Source organism: Catharus ustulatus, chromosome 25 (assembly GCF_009819885.2).
Source record: "Catharus ustulatus isolate bCatUst1 chromosome 25, bCatUst1.pri.v2, whole genome shotgun sequence".
NCBI lineage: Eukaryota > Metazoa > Chordata > Aves > Passeriformes > Turdidae > Catharus > Catharus ustulatus.
In genome coordinates this window covers 2,872,455-2,896,746 of record NC_046245.1, presented here as the reverse complement: position 1 = coordinate 2,896,746, position 24,292 = coordinate 2,872,455, and the positions used below count along the sequence as shown (strand labels likewise).

Here is a 24,292-nt window from a genome sequence, read left to right as displayed (position 1 = left end):
TCACTGAGAGTGGGATTTTCCAGATCTATCCCGGTTGAATTTGTACCCTGGGACTTTATCAACCAAGAAAAACATTGGAAAAATACTCTTTGGAGATGTTGTGTTATCAGCTGTATCCCACCCTGTGCCTGCACCAAATCCCAAAGGCTCAGGCTGGTACATTTTAATCTGCAGGTCAGATACCAAGATCTGATACCAGGCTGTTTTCCACACTTCCATTCATCCAAAGTCACCTTCATGTCCCCCCAAAAGGAACTAAACATCCCAGTGCAGGGACACAGCCGTGTCCCCACTCCTGGGTTGGGAATAGGGAACAAATCCCTGCTCTCCTCACACAGGGTGAGAGCTGGGAGCATCCCCCTGGGCAGAAGATGGAAATAAAAATGTGGAAAGGATGTTTTGAGGCATTCAGCTGATGGAGCTTCAGTTAAGGAAAAATGGGAATGCTCAGTTACATAGGGGTGTCTCAGTCTGCTGGGAAAGAGCTGAGCAGGAAGAGGAGAGGATAAATGTGAGAATGGAATTAGCCTGCCCCATCTTCTGGGGTGTTCATTGCAGAGTTTAACCTCCAAAAAATAAAAAAAAAATAAAATGCTTCCCTGAGGAGAGCCCACCCCAGCTGGGTGCACCAAGGTGCCTCACACCCAGAGCTGGGAGATGCTGGAAAATCCCTTCATCCCATCCTGGAGAGATCCAGGAGTGAGGATCACAGCCAGAACTGGGAGATGCTGGAAAATCCCTTTATCCCAGCCTGGAGAGATCCAGGAGTGAGGATCACACCCAGGTGGAGATGCTGGAAAATCCCTTTATCCCAGCCTGGAGAGATCCAGAAGTAAGAGTCACAGCCAGAGCTGGGAGATATGGAAAATCCCTTTTTCCCAACCTGAGAGATCCAGGAGTGAGGATAACACCCAGGTAGAGATGCTGGAAAATCCCTTTTTCCCAACCTGAGAGATCCAGGAATGAGGATCACAGCCAGGTGGAGATGCTGGAAAATCCCTTTTTCCTAACCTGAGAGATCCAGGAGTGAGGATCACACCCAGGTGGAGATGCTGGAAAATGCCTTTATCCCAGCCTGGAGAAGTAAGGATCACAGCTAGGGCTGGGAGATGATGATGTGACCATGGGTGTCAGGAGATTAGGGAAAGATGACAAAAACAATGCTTCTTACAGAAGAATTTTGCTTTATAATGTGGAGAATGACTCATTAAAAACTGATGTGGTTTATCTTAATGATGGGATTGCTCCTGTCTGCTTCCCTGAGGAGAGCACCAAGGTGCCTCTGTCCCAGCCCAGAGCCCAGAGCCCCAACTCTGCAGGGCTGGAGGCAGAGCCCTGCTGAGCCCAGCCCTGGGACGGTGCCACCAAGGACACCCCACCCTGGCAGAGCCCAAGGGCTGGGATTGGCAGTGCCAGCCCTGGGCAAGGGCTCAAGGACAGCACAAGGTCACAGAGCTGAGCCCTGTGGGTCCCTGTGCAGTGCCCAGAGGGACACAAACACGGCAAGGACCCTTGGGACAGGCACAGCAATCTAATGGCATTGTTGATGTGCTGGTGCAGCAGCAGGACACGGCCCGGCCCCACAGCAGTGACCCCTCCATGGAGGGCTCAGCCCCATTGTCCTGCTGGCACTTGGGTGACGCCGCTCTGTGCCAAGTTTCGTAATGTTTGCCCACGGCTGCTGATGCCAGGCTGGCAGCAGAGAGGAGCAGGGTATAAAAGTGGGAGAGAGCCTGGGCACATCAGTCTGGTCCAAGATGGCCAAGCTCACTCTGCTCACCGGTGAGTGCTGCTGCAAACTGGAGCTCTCTGCTCCGGGCCAGGGCTGGGGGCTCGGGCACTGCCGCTCTGCTGCTGCACAGGGGCTGCAGCCATGGAAATGCTGCTCTCTCTTTGCTGTCCAAGGTTTCACAATTTCCTTTGGGGAGGGAAATTTCTCTTCTTTCCTGCTGCTGCTTTTGGGGATCTGTTCTGCTTTGAGCATGGACAGAGTTCTTTGCAGGGTAGAATTGAAATGTGCTGTCAAACTGAAATCTAAAAATCAGATGAGTGCTTTGGTGTCTGTTTGGGTTCTTTTCTATGCTCTTACCTGAAATCACTTGTCCCATTTAACTGCAAATGCTGGGACCAATTTTAGCCTGCTCTCTGGAAGCCCTCAGCTGCCTGAGCTGGGGAGCAGAGCTTTGCACAAGAGCTGTGCGTTTGCAGGAGCAGGCAGTGACCCCTGTGTTGTTTCCTTGTGCCCTGCCAGGCCTGGCCCTGCTGCTGAACGCCCACCTCGGTAGGTGCTGCTGCCCCAGCCCAGCTGCTGCCAGAGCCAGGAGCCCAAGGGCACCGGGGGCTGCGGGACCTGCCCTGCCCAGGACAGAGGAGGAAGGAGCCGACGGCGGGGCTGGGACCAGGGGGGGACAGCAGGGACCGGGGGGGACAGCAGGGACACCAGGGGAGGACAGCAGGGACACAGGGGAGGACAGCAGGGACACAGGGGGGGACAGCAGGGACCAGGGGGGGACAGCAGGGACACAGGGGGGGACAGCAGGGACCAGGGGAGGACAGCAGGGACACAGGGGGGGACCGCAGGGACACAGGGGGGGACAGGAGTGACACAGGGGAGGACAGCAGGGACCCAGGGGGGGACAGCACTGTCCGAGGAATGCCCTGCAGGGACACAGGGGAACCCAGCAGGGACCCAGGGGTGTCTAGCAATGACCCAGGGGAGTCCTACAGGGACCAGGGGAGGACAGCAGTGTCCCAGGAATACCCAGCAGAGTCCCAGGGTTGCCCAGAAGTGTCCCAGGGATGCCCAGCACTATCCCAGGAATGCACAGCAGTGTCCCTGGGGTGCCCAGTAGGGACACAGGGGAGGACAGCAGGGACCAGGGGAGCCCAGCAGTGTCCCAGTAATGCCCAGCACTGTCCCAGGGTTGCCCAGAAGTGTCCCAGGGATACCCAGCACTGTCCCAGGAGCACCCAGCACTGTCCCAGTGATACCCAGCACTGTCCCAGGGATGCCCAGCAGTGTCCCAGTGATGTCCAGCACTGTCCCAGTGATGGCCAGCACTGTCCCAGGGACACCCAGCACTGTCCCAGGCTTTCCCAGCACTGTCCCAGGGGCACCCAGCACTCTCCCAGGGTGCCTGCTGCCCGTTCCTGCAGCTGGTGGCTGCACAGGAGCTGTGCCCAGCCCGGGCTGGCAGCAGCAGCAGCAGCAGCAGCTCTGTGGGGATGCTGTGCCCCAGGGGCCGGGCTGTGCCCAGGGCACTGCAGCCCCTCCATGGCCGCTGTGTCCCCGCAGGCTCTGCCTATGTGCTCACCTGTTACTTCACCAACTGGGCCCAGTACCGGCCTGGCCTGGGTAAGTTCACCCCTGAAAATGTCGACCCCTGCCTGTGCAACCACCTGATCTACGCCTTCGCTGGCATGAACAACAACGAGCTCACCACGTACGAGTGGAACGACGAGACCCTGTACAAGTCCTTCAATGGCCTCAAGAACCAGTGAGTGCTGGGAGCCTGGGCAGGGCTGCTGCTCCAGCCCAGTCCTGTCCTGTGCTTCAGGCTCAGCTGGGGGACAGCGATGCTGAGTGAAGAGGGAGGAGACATGGTCAGGGTGACAGTGCCATGCCCTGAGCTCAGGACAGCAGCTCTGGGTGCTGTGGATGTGAAATAACTCAGGGTCCTCTTGCCTTGCAGGAACAAAGATCTGAAGACCCTGCTGGCCATTGGAGGATGGAATTTCGGCACAGCCAAGTGAGTTCAAACCATGTCCTGCCCTAGATTAAAAGAGAATAAGAATAGGAAGGGGCTCCATGGAATCCCCACCTCTCTCCTGCTCTGCTTGCCCAGGTTCACCACCATGGTCTCCTCTCCCGAGAACCGCCAGACCTTCATCAAGTCCGCCATCAAATTCCTGCGCCAGTACCAGTTTGACGGGCTGGACCTGGACTGGGAATACCCCGGCTCCAGGGGCAGCCCTGCCCAGGACAAGGCTCTCTTCACCGTCCTGGTTAAGGTGGGTTTGCCTCCAGGCCTGGGAGCCCTGGGTGGCTGCAAAGCCCCATCCCAGAGCCCCCAGGTGAGTGCTGTCCCTTGGATCCCTCAGGAACTGCTGGCAGCCTTCGAGCAGGAAGCCAAACAGACCAACCAGCCCCGGCTCATGGTCACCGCCGCTGTGGCTGCCGGACTCTCCACCATCCAGGCTGGCTACGAGATCGCTGAGATTGGCAAGTGAGTGGCAGAGCTGAAACTGGTGGGATTTGAGGGGTGCAGGGGCTGTGGGGGTGATCAGGCACCCTGAGCTCCCAGGTGAGGACACAGCCCCCACTCCCTGCAGGTACCTGGACTACATCCACGTCATGACCTACGACTTCCACGGCTCCTGGGAGAGGAACACCGGCGAGAACAGCCCCCTGTTCGCCGGCCCCGCTGACACCGGCGACTACAAATACTTCAACGTTGTGAGTTCCTTTGGGGCACTCTCACAGGCCTCTTGGTGTCTCCCCCAAGGAAATTTTGAATATTTCATCCTACAAAGACTTGAGTGGGGCTGGTTTCTTGCAGGAATACGCCATGAATTATTGGAAGAGCAATGGTGCCCCAGCTGAGAAACTCCTGGTGGGATTCCCAACCTATGGAAAGAGCTTCACCCTGCAGGACCCATCCAACACAGCTGTGGGAGCTCCAGCATCCGGCCCTGGCCCTGCAGGACCCTACACCAGGGAGGCTGGAACTCTGGCTTACTATGAGGTAGGGATGTTCTCATCACATTCCCTTCTCAAATCAGCTGAAGAAATTTATCAGGAATTGGAGTTTTATCAGGAATTGGAGTTCTATCAGGAATTAGAGTTGTAGCAGGAATGTGGAGTTGTATCAGGAATATGGAATTTTATCAGGAATTTGAGTTCTATCAGGAATTGGAGTTGTATCAGGAATTGGAGTTTTATCAGGACTTTGAGTTTTATTAGGAATGTGGAGTTTTATCAGGAATATGGAGTTTTATCAAGAATGTGGAGTTCTATCAGGAATTGGAGTTGTATCAGGAATTGGAATTGTATCAGGAATTTGTGTTCTATCAGGAATGTGGAGTTTTATCAGGAATTTGAGTTCTATCAGGAATGTGGAGTTTTCTGCATGGCTCAGACACAAAGCTCTCCGTGGAATCGCTAGGAATGAGTTGTGCACTCAAGGAAGGGAAATGGCAGAAAAGCAGAGGATAAAGCCAAGGCAAGGCAGAGCCTGGGCTTTTTCCATTTTGTGGGTAACATTCCTGCTTCCTTCTCCTTAGATCTGCTCTCTGCTGAGCTCTGGAGCCACCCAGGCTTGGGATGAACCCCAGGATGTTCCCTACGCCTACAAGGGCAGCGAATGGGTCGGCTACGACAACGTCAAGAGCTTCGGCCTCAAGGTTTGGGGGCAGCTGGGATGAGGCTGGAGCCTCCTGTGGGATCAGCTCTGGGCTCACCAGGATTTTCCTCCCCACAGGTGGATTGGCTGAAGAAGAACAACTTTGGAGGAGCCATGGTCTGGGCCCTGGACATGGATGACTTCACTGGGGATTTCTGCAAGGAAGGCAAATACCCGCTGATCTCCACGCTGAAGAAGGGCCTGGGGCTGCAGAACGGCGGTGAGTGGCTCCAGGAGAGAGGAGCAGCTCCTTTTGGGCTCTCCCAAAATCCCTGTGGAGGTGTGGGAGGGATGAAACACATCCAACCCTTTCCCAGACTCTGTTCCTCACTGAGCCTCCCACCACCAGCAGCTCCTTGATGGAGATTCCCAAGCTCCCTAGAAAGGATGGGGAGGAATCAAACACTTTCAGCCCTTTCCTGCCTGAATTCCAGATTCAGTTCCTCACTGAGCCTCCCACCACCACCAGAGCTCCATGATAGAGGCTCCCAAGCTCCCTGTGAAAGATGGGGAGGAATTAAACACTTCCAGCCCTTTCCCTCCTGAATTCCAGATTCTGTTTCTCCTTCCTCCCATTTGAGGCTCCCACCACCAGCAGCTCCTTGATGGAGATTCCAAAAATCCCTATGGAGGTGTGGGTGGGATGAAACACTTTCACCCCTTTCCCACCTGAATTCCAGATTCTGTTCCTCACTGAGCCTCCCACCACCACCAGCACCTCCTTGATGGAGATTCCCAAGCTCCCTATGAAAAATGAGGAGGAATTAAACACTTCCAACCCTCAATTCCAGACTTTGTTCCCTGCTCCTCCCATTTGAGGCTCCCACCACCAGCAGCTCCTTGTTGGAGATTCTGAAAATTCCTATGGAGGTGTGGGTGGGATGAAACACTTCCAACCCTTTCCCACCTAAATTCCAGACTTTGTTCTCCCCTCCTTCCATTTGAAGCTCCCACCACCACCAGCAGCTCCTTGATGGAGGCTCCCAAGCTCCCTAGAAAGGATGGGGAGGAATTAAACACTTCCAACCCTTTCCCACCTGAATTCCTGACTCTGTTCTCTTCTCCTTCCATTTGAGGCTCCCACCACCAGCAGCAGCTTTTTGATGGGGCCTCCCAAAATCCCTATGGATGTGGGGAAGGGATGAAACACATCCAACCCTTTCCCACCTGAATTCCACACTCTGTTCCTCACTGAACCTCCCACCACCAGCAGTTCCTTGATGGAGATTCCAAAAATCCCTATGGAGGTGTGGGTGGGATGAAACACTTTCACCCCTTTCCCACCTCAATTCCTGACTCTGCTCCTCACTGAACCTCCCACCACCACCAGCACCTCCTTGATGGAGATTCCCAAGCTCCCTAGAAAAGATGGGGAGGAATCAAACACTTCCAACCCTTTCCCACCTGAATTCCACACTCTGTTCCTCACTGAACCTCCCACCACCACCAGCACCTCCTTGATGGAGACTCCCATAACCCTTATGGAAGGATGAAACACCAGGTAAAATCCAACCAACCCTTTTTCCTGTTGGAATTGTTGAATTGCAGAGTGTGTCCCCCCCAGTGAGCCCCTGCCTCCCATCACCGAGGCTCCCACCACCCCCAGCGGCGGCGGCTCCGGCGGCTCCGGTGGCTCCGGCGGCTCCGGGTTCTGTGCTGGAAAACCCAACGGGATTTATGCAGATCCCGACAACAAGAGCAACTTCTACAACTGTGTGAACGGGCAGAGCTACCTGGAGAGCTGCCAGCAGGGGCTGGTGTTCGACCCTGCCTGTACCTGCTGCAACTGGCCCCAGTGAGGGCAGCCCTGTCCCACTGAGCCATCCCCCGAATTTACCTGTGTGCAATAGTGATGATTAAATAAAGTTTTCTGCAAGCAAGCCTTGGGTCAGCTTCTTTTTTCTTTTTTTTTTTTTTTTAATTTTTCTTATCCTTTCCCTTTATCTTATCCTTTTGCTTCTTTTTCTTATCCTTTTTCTTCTTTTTTTTCCTATTTATTTTCCTTTATCTTTTCCTTTTCCTTCATTTTCTTTTCCTTTTTCTTCTTTTTTTTCTTTTATTTTCTTTTATCTTTTCCTTTTCCTTCTTTTTCTTTTCCTTTTTCTTCTTTTTTTTTCCTTTTATTTTCCTATCTCTTATCCCTTTCCTTATCCTTTTCCTTATACTTTTCCTTCTTTTTCTTTTCCTTTTTCTTTTCCTTTTACTTCTTTTTTTTCTTTTTATTTTCCTTTATATTTTCCTTTTCCTTTTTCTTATCCTTTTCATTTCTCTTATACTTTTCCATTTTCTTATCCTTTTCCTTTTTTCTTTTTTTTTTCTTTTCCTTTTCCTTATCCTTATCCTTTTCCTTTTTCTTCTTTTTTTCTTTTCTTTTCTTCTCCTTTCCTTTCTCTTTTCCTTTTCCTTCCTTTCTTTTTCCCTTTCTCTTTTCCTTTTCCGTTTTTTTCCTTTACTTTTTCCTTTTCCTTTTCCTTTTTTTCTTTTTATTTTCCTTTTCCTCTTTTTTCTCCTTATTTTTTTCCTTTTTCTTTCTTTCTTTCTTATGTATTTTACCTTTTTGGTGTTCTTTCTTTTTTTCTTTTTGTTTTCATGCTGTTGGCTCTACAGGAGTGCGTGGCTATTAAAATTCCCGACAGTAGGTGTCAATGTTGCCTGCTCTTCTTCCAGGGATTTTTCCAGGAGCCTTCCGGCAACATTTGGAGGAGAAAAGATCTTGCAGGCCAGGGAGCTGAGCTGTTCCTCTTTGTTCAGCCCCAAACCGAGGGCTGAGGTGAAAATGAATTTTTTAGCAGTTTTTATAGAAATGGAGCACTTTGTCCTCACCATGGGTACACAACCAGGATAAACGCAGTTTGTTTTTTGGGGGTTTAAAGCCTGTGGGAGGTGTGGAACTGTGGAATCCCAGACTGGGGTGGGTTAAAGGGACCCTAAAACTCATCCAAATCTGTCCGGGGCAGGGACAGCTCCCCCTGTCCCAGCACCCAGCCCAGCCTTGGGCACTTCCATGGATCCACAGCTGCTCTGGGAATCCCATCCCAGGCATTTCCCCCTCTCAGGGAAGGATTTCTCCTCAATATCCCCCAACCCAGCTCTCCTCCATCCTCATCCCACCAACCCAGCTCTCCTCCATCCTCATCCCGCCAACCCAGCTCTCCTCCATCCTCAATATCCCCCAACCCAGCTCTCCTCCATCCTCAATATCCCCCAACCCAGCTCTCCTCCATCCTCATCCCACCAACCCAGCTCTCCTCCATCCTCATCCCACCAACCCAGCTCTCCTCCATCCTCATCCCACCAACCCAGCTCTCCTCCATCCTCATCTCACCAACCCAGCTCTCCTCCATCCTCATCCATCCCAGGGATTTTCCCCATCATAGGAAGGATTTCTCCTCAATATCCCCCAACCCAGCTCTCCTCCATCCTCATCCATCCCCCTTTTCTTCTCCAAATTCCCTCTCCACGACAGGGCAGGTTTAAAGTTAAATCATTGCACACACCCACCCCTGCCAGCGCTCCTGCTGAGCCATGAACCCGTCTGTGAATCCCAATCCCTGCAGCACAGCACCCAGAGCCCTGGCAGGGACACTCCTGTCCCTCCTGGCCATCTCAGATGTCCCATCACGTCACCCTGGGCTGTCCCTCCCTGCTGGAGCTGCTGGAGCAGGGATAAGGAGGTGACAGCAGCGCTGCCAGGGCTGGAACCTGCCCAGCAGCCTCAGGCAGGGATTTGGCAGCTGGCCTGCTCCAAATTTATTTTCGTTTTCCAAGCAGAACGTTTGGGGTGGCTGTGGTGAGATCTGTGCTGTGGGAAGCCCTGGATGAAGGCTCAGCATCATCCCTGAGCTGCAGCACAGAGCCCCAAAGTCCCTGAGGCTGGGAAAGCGCTCCAGGGTCATCGAGGCCAAGCTGGGCCTGACCCCCAGCCTGTCACCAGCCCAGGAGAGCCCTGGACACCTCCAGGAGAAACTTGGACACCTCCAGGAGAGCCCTGGACACCTCCAGGAGAAACTTGGACACCTCCAGGAGAGCCTCAGACACCTCCAGGAGAGCTTTGGACACCTCCAGGAGAACCTTGGACACCTCCAGGGGAGCCTTGGATACCTCCAGGAGAACCTTGGAATTCCAGAAACTCCAGGAGTTCCTCAGACATCTCCAGGAGCTTCTTGGAGTTCCAGAAACTCCAGAGTGCCTTGGGCACCTCCAGAAGCTCCTCAGACACCTCCAGGAGAACCTTGGAGTTCCAGAAATTCCAGAGTGCCTTGGACACCTCCAGGAGTGCCTTGGAGTTCCAGAAACTCCAGGAGTTCCTCAGACACCTCCAGGAGCTCTTTGGAATTCCAGAAATTCCAGGAGAGCCTTGGACACCTCCAGGAGCTCCTCAGACACTTCCAGGAGTTCCTTGAACACCTCCAGGAGATCCTTGGAGTTCCAGAAACTCCAGAGTGCCTTGGACACCTCCAGAAACTCTTTGGACACTTCCAGGAATTCCTCAGACACCTCCAGGAGTTCCTTGGATTTCCAGAAGCTCCAGAAGCTCCTTAGACACCTCCAGGAGTTCCTCAGAGTTTCAGAAGCTCCAAGAGCTCCTCACACATCTCCAGGAGCTCCTTGGACCCCTCCAGGGATGGGGATCCCAGCTCCCCACGGTCTCTCCCCCCAGAGCAAACATCTGGCAGCTGCTTTGGCTCCGATTCGTGGCGAGAAAGTTTAAAAATTCTCCAAAGGCCTCCTCTCAAAGGTGCTGGCCAGGAGATCCACGAGGTCCAGGCTGCTGCTGCTGTTGGGACAGCCAGGAGAGCTCCTGTGTCCCCAGGGCCACCAGCCCAGATGTTCTGGCTCCATTTCCAGCTGTTTGCCCCAGATCCTCCCAGATGTTCTGGTTCCTTTTCCAGCTGTTTGCCCCAGAATCTCCCAGATGTTCTGGCTCCATTTCCAGCTGTTTGCCCCAGAACCTCCCAGATGTTCTGGCTCCATTTCCAGCTGTTTGCCCCAGAACCTCCCAGATGTTCTGGCTCCTTTTCCAGCTGTTTGCCCCAGAACCTCCCAGATGTTCTGGCTCCTTTTCCAGCTGTTTGCCCCAGAACCTCCCAGATGTTCTGGCTCCATTTCCAGCTGTTTGCCCCAGATCCTCCCAGATGTTCTGGCTCCATTTCCAGTTGTTTCCCCCAGAACCTCCCAGATGTTCTGGTTCCATTTCCAGCTGTTTCCCCAGTCCCAGAACCTCCCAGATGTTCTGGCTCCATTTCCAGCTGTTTGCCCCAAAACCTCCCAGATGTTCTGGCTCCATTTCCAGCTGTTTGCCCCAGAACCTCCCAGATGTTCTGGCTCCATTTCCAGCTGTTTCCCCCAGAATCTCCCAGATGTTCTGGCTCCTTTTCCAGCTGTTTCTCCCATCCCAGCTCCTCACTCTGCTCCCTGCACTGGATTTCTCTCCCAGCTCAGGAGTCCGCGCTGGTTTCCAGCCAGCAGCGCTCCCTCCCCTGCTCCCGGGGACATTCCTGCCTCCCTCATTCCCAGAAATACCAGCTCTGACTCACCCTGCTTACGAAATGCTGCAGCCACCCCCCCTGCTCCTCCGGGCTCACCTCTGTCCCCGGGGATGTTTTGGGAGATTTTTCCATGAGGATTCCACGCTGCCCATTGTCCATCCCTCCCACCTTCCATCATTTCCCATTTTCCCTTGTAAGTGCATGGCATTGTTGGCTTATTACAAATATTGGGATAAATGCTGGATGTATCATGTTAAAATGGCTTTTCTGTATGAATATAAGTTCTTTTCTCCCTTTCCTTTCCTTTCCTTTCCTTTCCTTTCCTTTCCTTTCCTTTCCTTTCCTTTCCTTTCCTTTCCTTTCCTTTCCTTTCCTTTCCTTTCCTTTCCTTTCCTTTCCTTTCCTTTCCTTTCCTTTCCTTTCCTTTCCTTTCCTTTCCTTTCCTTTCCTTTCCTTTCCTTTCCTTAGCAAAAGTTAAACATAACTTTTTAAAAATAGAATGCTTAAACTATTCACTTAATTAAAATAACACCCCATAAACATGTAAAAAAACCCTAAAACTAACACAATTATCAACACCAACTACAAAAAGCCAACACCACCACCCAAATTAAAAAATAATAATAATAAAAAAATTAAACACACATACTCTAAAAAATCAAACCCAAAAAGCAGCCATGCTAAATAGTTCTCAAAAAAGGTTAAATTATGCATAAAAAAACTATAAATATACAATTAATGTATTGCAAAATGTGTTTAAAAAGACATTCCCTTGACTTTTTTTAACCCTTTATTTTATGTGTGTCTCCTGTTGTTGTTTTATTAAACCTTTTAAATTTTGCCAAAGCAAAATAAATGTAAATAAAAGTAAAAAATGTAAATAAAAGTAAAAAATGTAAATAAAAGTAAAATGTGTTTTTCACATACATAATATCTCATGGATAATTGGTGCTTTGTTTCACTGGATTTTCTTTTCTTTTTTTAAAATGGATTTTATGTTGCACGAATTTATTTTATTTTCATACAGCCAGGTCTGTTAAAAATGAGATTTATTAAAGTGTGTAATCTCCTCAAATCTATTTAAGATTGGTAACACATCTCCCAGCCTGAACTGATAAATAACATCAGCTGTTTCTATTTTATTTATATCAGTTATTTAGGGGAAATATCAGCACAGGGGCTGACCCTGAGGTGCTTCCAGTCGGGATTTTTCTGGATTTTTCCATCCTGACAAGGGTTAATCCATCCCCTGCATTTCATCCTGGTTTTTTTTTTTTTTTTTGGTTTTTTTTTGTGGGTTTTTTTGGGTTTTTTTTGTTTGGTTTTTTGTGTTTTTTGTGGTTTTTTGTTTGTTTTTTTTTAATGGGCTTTATGTTGCATGAATTTATTTTATTTTCATACAGCCTGATCTGTTAAAAATGAGATTTATTAAAATGTGTAATCTCCCAGCCTGAACTGATAAATAACATCAGCTGTTTCTATTTTATTTCTATCAGTTATTTAGGGGAAATATCAGCACTGGGGCTGACCCTGAGGTGCTTCCAGCTGGGATTTTTCCGGATTTTTCCATCCTGACAATTCCCAGAGCAGCTCCTGGACTGGGAGAGCTGGGGGTTAATCCATCCCCTGTGTTTTATCCTGGTATTTTTTTTTTTTTTGGAGGTTTAGACCTCACTGAGGATGCTCTGCCCCCATCCCAGCTCAACTAATCCCAGCTTAAAGCTGAGGCAGCATCTGCCCGTTAATCCCAGCTCCAGGCCTGGAGCCATCTGGGCAGGGGAGGAGCAGCGGCTCCCAATCAACATCCACAGCAACTGTTGCTGAGACAACCTGGCTTTAAAAAAAAAAAAAAAAAAAAAAAAATTAAAAAAAAATCAGGAAAATAAAATAAAAATGTTAAAAAATGAGTGTGGATCATCACAACCCAGGCTGTGAGCTCCTCCCACTCCCATCCACAAATTGCTGCTGTGATAAATTAAAGGATTTTAAATTATTTAATTATTAAAATTAATTAATAATAATTTTAGGCCCGCCTTGAGCAACCAAACAGCCTTTAAATAAAACATTCCCTGCTGGAGCAGGTGACCTTCAACCTCCCTGGGTTTAAAATAGCTCTGGAGTCAGGCTGAGCCCCCAGTTCAGCTTTCCTGAGCTGGGTTTAACCTGACCTTCATTTGGGCAGGGACTTTATCTCTGTCCCCACGCTGGCCTTGTTTGGAAATAACAAAAATTCTCCTTTCAAATCGTGCTGATTGGGGTTTATCTGCCACCCTTTTATCCCCTCAAGGATTTTTGGGACAGAAAATCTCAGTGGTGAGCTCAGCTGAGCAGGAAGAGCCTAAAAACCTGAGAGAAAATTGAGGGATGAAGCCAGAAATTGGGAATATTTTGAGGTTTTTGAGGGTGTGAGGAGTTTATGGGGCCACAAAATTCCAGTTCTGTGTTCAGTGCTGGGCCCCTCAAGGGAATGGAGCCTGGAGAAGGATCTGGAAAGGATCCAGAGGTTCTTTGGAAGAGCCTTTCCTTCCGTGACCTTCCAGGACCTTTGGGTCCCTTCCAACCCAGCCCAGCCCAGTCTGGGATTCCTGGGGCTACCCTGGAGCAGATTCAGAAAAAAAAAAAACCCAAAACAAAACAAAAAAACCAAACAAATCCCTAAAAAACCAACAACAAAAAACCCCCAAACAAACAGACAAAAAAAAAGCCCCCAGCTCCATCTACAACTGGGACACAGAACAGGACCAGTTCTCCCAGTAACAATTCCATATTTTCTGCCAGGAAAGGCTCAGATTTCCTGGATTGGATCTCTCCCACTCCTTCCTCATTTCCAGGCTGGATTCACCCCCCTTTTCCAGACATCCCTGATGTTCCTCTCTCCTATTTCCCAAAGTTTGATTTCACCACAAGGAATCAACACCCCCTGATCCCATCCACAACTGGGACAGGACCAGTTTTCCCAGTAACAATTCCCTGTTTTCTGCCTCATTCCCTGGATTTGATCTCTGTATTTCCAGGCTGGATTTATCCCCCTTTTCCAGGCATCCCTGATATTTCTCTCTCCCATTTCCCAAACTTTGATTTCACCCACAGGGAATCAACACCCCCAGTCCCATCCACAACTGGAACATGGAACAGGACCAGTTTTCCCAGTAACAATTCCCTATTTTCTGCCTCATTCTCTGAATTTGGTCTCTCCATTTCCAGGCTGGATTCATCCCCCTTTTCCAGACGTTCCTGATATGTTTCTCTCCCATTCCCCCCACCTCTGATTTCACCCACAAGGAATCAACACCCCCTGATCCCATCCACAACTGGGGCACAGAACAGGACCAGTTCTCCCAGTAACAATTCCCTGTTTTCTGCCAGGAAAGACTCAGATTTCCTGGATTGGATCTCTCTCACTCCTTCCTCATTTCCAGGCTGGATTCATCCCCCTTTTCCAGACATCCCTGATGTTCCTCTCTCCTATTTCCCCAACTTTGATTTCACCACAAGGAATCAAACACCCCCAGTCCCATCCACAACTGGGACAGGACCAGTTTTCCCAGTAACAATTCCCAGTAAGAATTTCTGCCAGGAAAGACCCAGATTCTCTGAATTTGATCTCTGCATTTCCAGGCTGGATTTATCCCCCTTTTCCAGACATCCCTGATGTTCCTCTCTCCTATTTCCCAAACTCTGATTTCACCCACAAGGAATCAAACACCCCCAGTCCCATCCACAACTGGGACAGGACCAATTTTCCCAGTAACAATTCCGTATTTTCTGCCTCATTCCCTGGATTTGATCTCTGCATTTCCAGGCTGGATTCATCCCCCTTTTCCAGACATCCCTGATATTTCTCTCTCCCATTTCCCTAACTTTGATTTCACCCACAGGGAATCAAACACCCCCCAGTCCCATCCATAAATGGGACACAGAACAGGACCAATTTTCCCAGTAACAATTCCCTGTTTTCTGCCAGGAAAATTCCCTGGGTTGGATCTCTGGATCCCTCCCACTCTTTCCTCATTTCCAGGCTGGATTCACTCCCCTCTTCCAGACATCCCTGATGTTCCTCTCTCCTATTTCCCAAACTCTGATTTCACCCACAAGGAATCAAACACCCCCAGTCCCATCCACAACTGGGACAGGACCAATTTTCCCAGTAACAATTCCGTATTTTCTGCCTCATTCCCTGGATTTGATCTCTGTATTTCCAGGCTGGATTCCTCCCCCTTTTCCAGACATCCCTGATATCTCTCTCTCCTATTCCCCCAACTCTGATTTCACCCACAAGGAATCAACACCCCCTGATCCTATCCACAACTGGGACAGGACCATTTTCCCAGTAACAATTCCCTATTTTCTAACCAGTTTTCCCAGTAACAATTCCCTATTTTCTAACCAGTTTTCCCAGTAACAATTCCATATTTTCTGCCTCATTCCCTGGATTTAATCTCTGTATTTCCAGTCTGGATTCCTCCCCCTATTCCCCAATTTGTGCTGCCAACCCCACAACCCCCCAGCACCCCCTGGCTCTCTCCCAGAGCCAGAATCCATCCAGGATCTCCATCTTTGGGGTGGTTCCTGCTCTCCAGAGCTGCCCGTGGGAGGTTTTGGCTCCCACGTCACTTGTTTGGGATCCTGCTGCTCCTGCTGACGTCCGCGGGGCCACGTCAGGGGAAGCAAATCCCTTTTTTGGGAGCTCTGGGCTCTGGGAACAGCTGGGCTCTGTCAGCAGTTCAGCACTCACAGCTCCAGGGATAAACACTCCTCTTGGGTTTGTAGTATTTTTTTTTTTCCTCCCTCTGCTCAGCAGAATATTTTCCTTTCTGTTTAGGAAGTGTTGTTTCGCTGCTGAGGGTGGAATTCTTCAGGGTCCTTTGAGAATTTTGGGTTTTTTTCTCCCTTCTCCAGCCTGTCCAAAGCAAAGTGATCCCTTTGGGAAGGGAAAATGTTGGAGTCTCTCTGAATATTTCAGAGAGAATTGAGTTGAATTTTTCTCTCTGAATTTTTCAGAGAGATTTGAATTGAATCTTTCTCTCTCTAAATATTTCAAAGAGAATTGAGTTGAATTTTTCTCTCTCTGAATTTTTCAGAGAGATGTGAGAATTCAGAGTGAGGATCATAGCCAGGTGGAGATGCTGGAAAATCCCTTTATCCCATCCTGAGAGATCTGGGATTGAAGGATCACACCCAAAATGGGGAGATGCTGGAAAATCCCTTTATCCCAACCTGAGAGATCCAGGAGTGAGGGATCACACCCAGGTAGAGATGCTAGAAAATCCCTTTATCCCAAGGTGGAGAGATCCAGGAGTGAGGATCACACCCAGAGCTGGGAGATGTTGGAAAATTCCTTTATCCCATCTGGAAAAGTGAGGATCATACCCAGATGGACATTCTGAAAAATTTCTTTATCCCATTCTGAGAGATCCAGGAGTGAGAGATCACACCCAATCCCTTTATCCCAAGGTGGAGGGATCCAGGAGTGAGGATCAACTCAAATCCTTTTATCCCATCCTGGAGAAGTGAGGATCACACCCAAAACTGGGAGATGCTGGAAAATCCATTTATCCCAACTTGGAGAGATCCAGGAGTGAGGATCACAGCCAATCCATTTATTCCAAATGGAGATCCAGGAGTGAGGATCACACCCAGATGGACATTCTGAAAAATCCCTTTATTCCAAGGTGGAGAGATCCAGGAATGAGGATCACACCCCATCCCTTTATCCCATCTGGAGAGATCCAGGAGTGAAGGATCACACCCAAAATGGGGAGATGCTGGAAAATCCCTTTATCCCAAGGTGGAGAAGTGAGGATCACACCTAATCCCTTTATCCCATCCTGGAGAGATCCAGGAGTGAGGATCACACCCAGGTGGAGATGCTGGAAAATGCCTTTATCCCAAGGTGGATAGACCCAGGAGTGATGATCACACCCAATTCCTTTATCCCATCCTGGAGAAATCCAGGAATGAGGATCACACCCCATCCCTTTATCCCACCTGGAGGAGTGAGGCTCACACCCAGAGCTGAACCTGCTGTGCAGGAGGCAGAGTGGGGCCAGCAGGAGCCCTCACCTGGGGCCAGGTGTGCCCAGAGCCTTTTTTATCCTCCCTTTGCACAGCCCAAATGCCACCAGGGGTAATTAAGGCAATTACACCGAATTTTAGCTGCCCACAGAGTAATGGGGGGCAATTTTTAGCATCCCCAGGGGCATTTTGAGAGCCCAAGGTGGCCCTGCTGATGATTTTCCTGCTTGAGGCCTCGGCTCAGGTGTGGCTCAGGTGGCACCTTTGAGTGTTTGTGCTGCTGGGCGAGAACAACTCCAATTTTCCAATTTTTCCTTTCCTTCCTGTTAAAATAAAAAGGGATTTTGTCTCTTGTTCCAGCTCTGGAGCAAATTAAACCTGAGGAATGAGTGGGAAAGATCCAAGGCTGTCACCCCACTGGGGACAATCATGGCTCAATTTGTTCTTCCATCATTTTGGATGAGAAATTCCAGCCTGGCTCTGAGAAACCTTCCCCAAAAAAATGGGAAAAACCACCTTGAAGTGTTTTCTGCCAGTCCCTGGTTTTATTTTCCAGCCTTTTCCAGGTTCCTCCAAGACATTTTGTCCCTTCCCTGCCTGACCTCAGCTCAGCAGGAAAATTCCTGGGGCTGCTCAGATCCTCACCCAGGGAAATCTGAGCCCCTGGAGCTGTCACAGCAGCTGATCCAGAGCTCCAGGAAGGGCAAAATCCTCAGGGTGGGGTGGGAAAAATCCCATCAGGAGAGGGGAAAAACATTTCTGGTTTTGCTTGGAGCAGGGGGAAAAAAAGGATTTGGGTCTGGGGTGAGGAAATTCTGATTGTCACTCTCTGCTCTACGTCCAGGGAAAAAATCAGGGATTTTCAGGGCTTCTAAATCCCTGTGGTTTGAAAAAATCAGGGAATTTTGTGGCTTCTAAAATCCTTTAAATCCCTGTGGATTTATTCTGGTTGTGCTTGGAGAGGGGAAATCAAAGGGGACTCAGCTTTGGGGTGAGGAAATTTTGAGTGTCAAACTCTGCTCCACATCCAGGGAAAAAAAATCAGGGAATTTCAGGGCTTCTAAATCCCTGTGGTTTGAAAAAATCAGGGAATTTTATGGCTTCTAAATCCCTGTGGTTTGAAAAAAATCAGGGAATTTTATGGCTTCTAAATCCTAATGGTTTTATTCTGGTTTTGCTTGGAGCTGAGTGAAAAAAGGGGACTCAGCTTTGGGGTGAGGAAATTCTCAGTGGCACCCTATGCTCCATGTCCAGGGAAAGAATTTGAGAATTTCATGGCTTTGGCACCTTATACAATCCTTAAAATCCCTGTGGCTTGAAAAAATCAGGGAATTTTATGGCTTCTAAAATCCTTAAAATCCCTGTGGTTTTATTCTGGTTGTGCTTGGAGCTGAGTGAAAAAAGGGGACTCAGCTTTGGGTGAGGAAATTCTGATTGTCACTCTCTGCTCCATGTCCAGGGGAAAAAATATCAGGGAATTTTATGGCTTCTAAATCCCTGTGGTTTGAAAAAATCAGGGAATTTTGTGGCTTCTTAAATCCTTGAAATCCCTGTGGATTTATTCTGGTTGTGCTTGGAGCAGGGGGAAAAAGGACTCAGCTTTGGGGTGAGGAAATTTTGATTGTCACTCTCTGCTTAAAATCCAGGGGAATAAAATCAGGGAATTTTATGGCTTCTAAATCCCTGTGGTTTGAAAAAATCAAGGAATTTTATGGCTTCTAAATCCAAATGGTTTTACTTTTGTTTTGCTTGGAGCTGAGTGAAAAAAGGGGACTCAGGTCTGGGTGAGGAAATTCTGAGTGTCACCCTCTGCTCCACATCCAGGGAAAAAATCAGGGAATTTCAGGGCTTCTAAATCCCTGTGGTTTGAAAAAATCAGGGAATTTTGTGGCTTCTAAAATCCTTAAAATCCCTGTGGTTTTATTCTGGTTTTGCTTGGAGCTGAGTGAAAAAAGGGGACTCAGCTTTGGGTGAGGAAATTCTGATTGTCACTCTCTGCTTAAAATCCAGGGGAATAAAATCAGGGAATTTTATGGCTTCTAAATCCCTGTGGTTTGAAAAAATCAGGGAATTTTGTGGCTTCTAAAATCCTTTAAATCCCTGTGGTTTTGTTCTGGTTGTGCTTGGAGAGGGGAAATCAAAGGGGACTCAGCTTTGGGGTGAGGAAATTTTGAGTGTCAAACTCTGCTCCACATCCAGGGAAAAAATCAGGGAATTTCAGGGCTTCTAAATCCCTGTGGTTTGAAAAAAATCAGGGAATTTTATGGCTTCTAAATCCCTGTGGTTTGAAAAAAATCAGGGAATTTTATGGCTTCTAACATCCCTTAAAATCCCTGTGGTTTGAAAAAATCAAGGAATTTTATGGCTTCTAAATCCAAATGGTTTTATTCTGGTTTTGCTTGGAGCTGAGGGAAAAAAAGAGGACCCCACTCTGAGATGATGAAATTTTGAGCATCACCCTCTGCTCCATATCCAGGGGAAAAAAAATTCAGGGAACTTCATGGCTTCTAAAATCCTTTAAATCCCTGTGATTTGAAAAAAACCAGGGAATTTTATGGCTTCTAAAATCCCTGTGGTTTGAAAAAATCAGGGAATTTTGTGGCTTTTAGAACCCCCAAACCCCCATTTTTTTTTTCTCTATTCTCTCCCCTACCCCAAAACACCAACGCAAGGGAAATTTGGGATTATTTTTTATTCCTTGCCTTCCTTTGGATCAGCAGGAACAATTCCCATTCCCATTTTTGCTCTGCCACAATTTCCCTTTTGTTAAACCCTCACCCCTCACAGGGGGGGCACAAAAAGCCTCGAACAGGGAGGAATTTGGAATTCCTGACACTTGGAGCACAACACAGCCTTGCTGGAAAGAGGAAAAAATAAAAAAACCAAAATAAAAATCCCATTTATGGCTGAAAAATGTGGCCAGAGGCCAAGGAAAACCCTCCAGGGCTCTGGATCTGGCAGGGTGAGGGGGTGGGAGATATTTTTAGATTTTATTTTCTTTTTTTTTCTATTTTTTTTTCTCTCCAGATGCCTTTGTTTGGTTGGGCCCTTCCAGAGCTGCTCAGGAGCTCTGAGGAAGGAGTGAGAACTGGAATTTGAAACATTTCTAAATTTTTTTTTTCCTTTTCCAAGGGCACAGAAGGAGGGGAAAGCCCCTGAAGAATTTTTTTGGGAGGGATTTTCCCTTTTCCATTCCCATCTCCAGTGTCCCAGATCCCTGATCAGCTCCAGGCTGTGTTTTTTACTCCAGAAAAAATGAATTTATTTCCCTTCTCCCTTCCCCTCTTGGGCAATGTTTGGCCTTGCCAGGCTCAGCCTCTTTCCAGCTCCTTCCCCTCCTTGGAAATTCGATTTTTCAGCTCCCAAAGAATTTCCAAGTGCCTGGGGATGGAGCTTGGCTGAGTTTCAGCAGGAGCAGCCCTGGGGAGGAGTTTTCCAAGGAAATTTGGGATCAGGGATTGCAGCCTGGCTGCTCAGGATGGAAAAAATTCCACCAGAAATTGAGAAACAGCGAAATTCAAACAGGAGCTGGGCCTGGGAGGGATCCCTGGAGATCTGGGGGGAAATTTGGGCTCCAAAGGGGATCCAAGCCTGGATTTTGGGTGGATGAAACTCAGATTTTTGAGAGAATTAAACTCAGATTTTTGAGTGAATTAAACTCAGATTTTTGGGTGCATTAAACTCGGATTTTTTGGTGAATGAACCCCAGATTTTGAGTGAATTAAACTCAGATTTTTGAGAGAATTAAATTCAGATTTTTGAGTGAATGAACCCCAGATTTTTCAGTAAATGAGCCCCAGATTTTTGAGTGAATTCAACTCAGATTTTTGGGTGAATGAGCCCCAGATTTTTTATTAACTTAACCCCAGAGTTTTAAGTGACTGAACCCCAGATTTTTTAGTAAATTAACCCCAGATTTTTGAATAAATGAAGCTCAGATTTTTTAGTAAATATAGCCCAGCATTTTCAGTAAATGAACCCCAGATTTTTGAGTGACTGAACCCCAGATTTTTGGGTAAATGAACCCCAGATTTTAGGGTGAATGAGACCCAGATTTTTGAGTAAATAATCCCCAGATTTTTGAGCAAATGGACCTCAGATTTTTAAGTGAATGAACCCCAGATTTTTGAGTAAATAAACCCCAGATTTTGAGCTAATGAAGCTCAGATTTTTTAGTAAATATACCCCAGCATTTTCAGTAAATGAACCCCAGATTTTTGAATAAATGAAGCTCAGATCTTTGAGTGAATGAACCCCAGATTTTTTAGTAAATGAACCCCAGATTTTTGAATAAATGAATCCCAGATTTTTGGGTGAATGAACCCCAGATTTTTGGGTGAATGAAACTCAGATTTTTGAGTGAATAAACTCCAGATTTTGAGTGAATGAAGCACACATTTTTTGGTAAATAAACCCCAGATTTTTGAGTAAATTAAACTCAGATTTTTCAGTAAATGAACCCCAGATTTTAGAGCGAATGAACCTCAGATTTTTGGGTGAATTAAACTCAGATTTTTGGGTGAATGAACCTCAGATTTCTGAGTAAATAAACCCCAGATTTTTTAGTAAATAATCCCCAGATTTTTGAGTAAATGAACCCCAGATTTTTGATTAACTGCACCCCAGATTTTTGAGTGAATGAATCCCAGATTTTTGAGTAAATAAACCCCAGATTTTTGATTAACAGAATCCCAGATTTTTGAGTAAAAAACTTGTGAAATATTATGGATCAAATGTGTGAAATATGGATCAAATGTGTGAAATATTATGGATCAAATGTGTGAAATATGGATCAAATGTGTGAAGTATTATGGATCAAATGTGTGAAATATTATGGATCAAATGTGTGAAATATGGATCATATTTGTAAAATATTATGGATTAAATCTGTGAAATATTGTGGATCAAACTTGTGAAATATCATATAAAAAATTTTTGAAATATTAAGGATAAAACTTGTGAAATATTATGGATCAAGCTTGTGAAATATTATGCATCAATTCTGTGAAATATTATGGATCAAATCTGAAATATTATGGATTAAATCTCTGAAATATTATGGATCAAACCTGTGAAATATTATGGATCAAATGTGTGAAATATTCTGGATCACATTTGCAAAGCACATTTGGATTTATGCCATTTTTAAATCAAAGAAGAAATAACGAAGAGTGGCCTGAACAATAAAAAAAAAACATTCCAGATATCCCAAACAGCAAAGCTCTGAGCTCAAATCCTTCCTGAGGAGTCAGCAAAAATATTTTAGAAAGAAATTTGGTAAAGATGGATGGACAGGGAAATGGGAATTTTAATATTCAGAAAATAAAGTGGAGTTAGAAATTTGGTAAAGATGGATGGACAGGGAAATGGGAGCTTTAATAATCAGAAAATAAAGTGGAGTTAGAAATTTGGTAAAGATGGATGGACAGGGAAATGGGAATTTTAAATATTCAGAAAATAAAGTGGAGTAAGAAATTTGGTAAAGATGGATGGACAGGGAAATGGGAATTTTAAATATTCAGAAAATAAAGTGGAGTTAGAAATTTGGTAAAGATGGATGGACAGGGAAATGGGAATTTTAATATTCAGAAAATAAAGTGGAGTTAGAAATTTGGTAAAGATGGATGGACAGGGAAATGGGAGCTTTAATATTCAGAAAATAAAATGGAGTTAGAAAGGGATGAGGGGATCTGACAGACCCAGAGCCTGGGCAGGGAATGAGGTCGGGAATAATCCCTGGATTGTTTTGTTTGCTATAAAAATGGGTCAGTTGGTCGTGAACTGCCCCAAATCTGGAGTTTGATCAGCACCTGCTGCACCTGGCACAGAAAATCCCAAAAAAAAAAATAAAATCCCACAAAAAAAAAATCCCACAAAACCCCACAGGCTCCTGGAGCAGCTCAGGTTGGTGCTGCCTCAATTTAAAATAAAATTAAAAATCACTTTAATCTGTGCATGTCTCCCTCCAAAGCAGGGAGAATAAATTGCTTTTCACAACCTTTTGAAAAAAAAACAGATTCAGGCTCTGAGCAGGGTCAGGAAATTCCCTCCCCAGCTGCTCCAGGAGCCTTTGGTGGCCTTGGCCTTGTTTTTGTGCAGGGGATTGGGGTTGCCATGGAGCTGCACCACACGTTCCCCTCTCCTTGAGCAAAGAAACGGGCAAAAAAAAGCAAATTTTGGGCAATGTGCTGCCTTGGCTGTGTTTTGGCAGCCCAGTCACATTCTCAGCACCTTAAAAAAAATTAAAAAAATAAATAAATTTCTGCCTTGTGGTTTCGACCAAGACGTTTGGGTGTTTTTTTTTTTTTTTTTTTTCCTCTGCTGCTTCTTCTTTTTTTTTTTTTTTTTTTTTTCTTTTTTTGACTTCTCGTTTCTAAGAAAAGAAAAATCCATTTTTCGTAGCTGTGTGTGTCAGCAGGGAAGGGGGAAATCCTCCAACCCACCCTGCCTTAGAAGGAGAGGTGTGAGAGAGCTTTGACCTGAAAAATTCAGGGAGATGGGAGCAACTCTGCTCTGAATTCTGAACTGAATTGTGCTCTGAGTTTTGTTCTGAGTTTTATTCTGAATTCTGCTCTGGATTCTGCTCTGAATTCTGTACTGAATTTTACTCTGAATTCTGCTCTGAATTTTGCTCTGAGTTTTTTTCTGAATTCTGCTCTGGATTCTGCACTGGATTCTGCTCTGAGTTTTGTTCTGAATTCTGCTCTGAATTCTGGTCTGGATTCTGGTCTGGATTTTGCTCTGAATGTTGCTCTGATTTTCGCTCTGAATTCTGCTCTGAATTTAGTTCTGGATTCTGTTCTGGATTCTGCACTGAATTTCGCTTTGAATTCTGAATTCTGCTCTGAATTCTGTTCTGAATTCTGCTCTTAATTCTTCTCTCAATTCTGCTCTCAATTCTGCGAATTCTGCTCTGGATTTTGTTCTGAATTCTGCTCTGATTTTTGCTCTGAATTTAGCTCTGGATTCTGCTCTGAATTCTGCTCTGGATTCTGCCCTAAATTCTTCTCTGAATTTTGCTCTGAATTCTTCTCTGAATTCTGCACTGAATTCTGCTCTTAATTCTGCACTGAATTTTGCTCTTAATTCTGTTCTGAATTTTGTTCTGAATTCTGCTCTGAATTCTCCACTAATTTTGTTCTGAATTTAGCTCTGATTTTTTCTCTGAATTCTGCTCTTGATTCTGCTCTGAATTCTGCTCTTAATTCTGTGAATTCTGCTCTGAATTTTGCTAGGAATTCTGCTCGGAATTCTGAATTCTGCACTGAATTCTGCTCTGGATTCTGCTCTTAATTCTGCACTGAATTTTGCTCTGAATTCTGCTCTGAAATCTGCTCTGGATTTTGCTCTGAATTCTGTGAATTTTGCTCTGAATTCTGAATTCTT

General features: G+C 46.8%; 1 protein-coding gene across 1 annotated transcript; it reads left to right on the top strand.

Annotated features, from left to right (window-relative positions):
* Nucleotides 1–1,563: 1,563 nt before the first annotated feature.
* LOC117007192 (acidic mammalian chitinase-like) lies at nucleotides 1,564–7,240 on the top strand. The gene is made up of 11 exons (XM_033080155.2): nucleotides 1,564–1,782; nucleotides 2,252–2,281; nucleotides 3,296–3,497; nucleotides 3,693–3,749; nucleotides 3,846–4,011; nucleotides 4,102–4,226; nucleotides 4,333–4,456; nucleotides 4,560–4,745; nucleotides 5,284–5,403; nucleotides 5,481–5,622; nucleotides 6,951–7,240. Exons 1-11 carry the CDS (start codon nucleotides 1,758–1,760, stop codon nucleotides 7,199–7,201), a joined length of 1,428 nt encoding a protein of 475 aa, XP_032936046.1. The 5' UTR covers nucleotides 1,564–1,757; the 3' UTR covers nucleotides 7,202–7,240.
* Nucleotides 7,241–24,292: the final 17,052 nt, after the last annotated feature.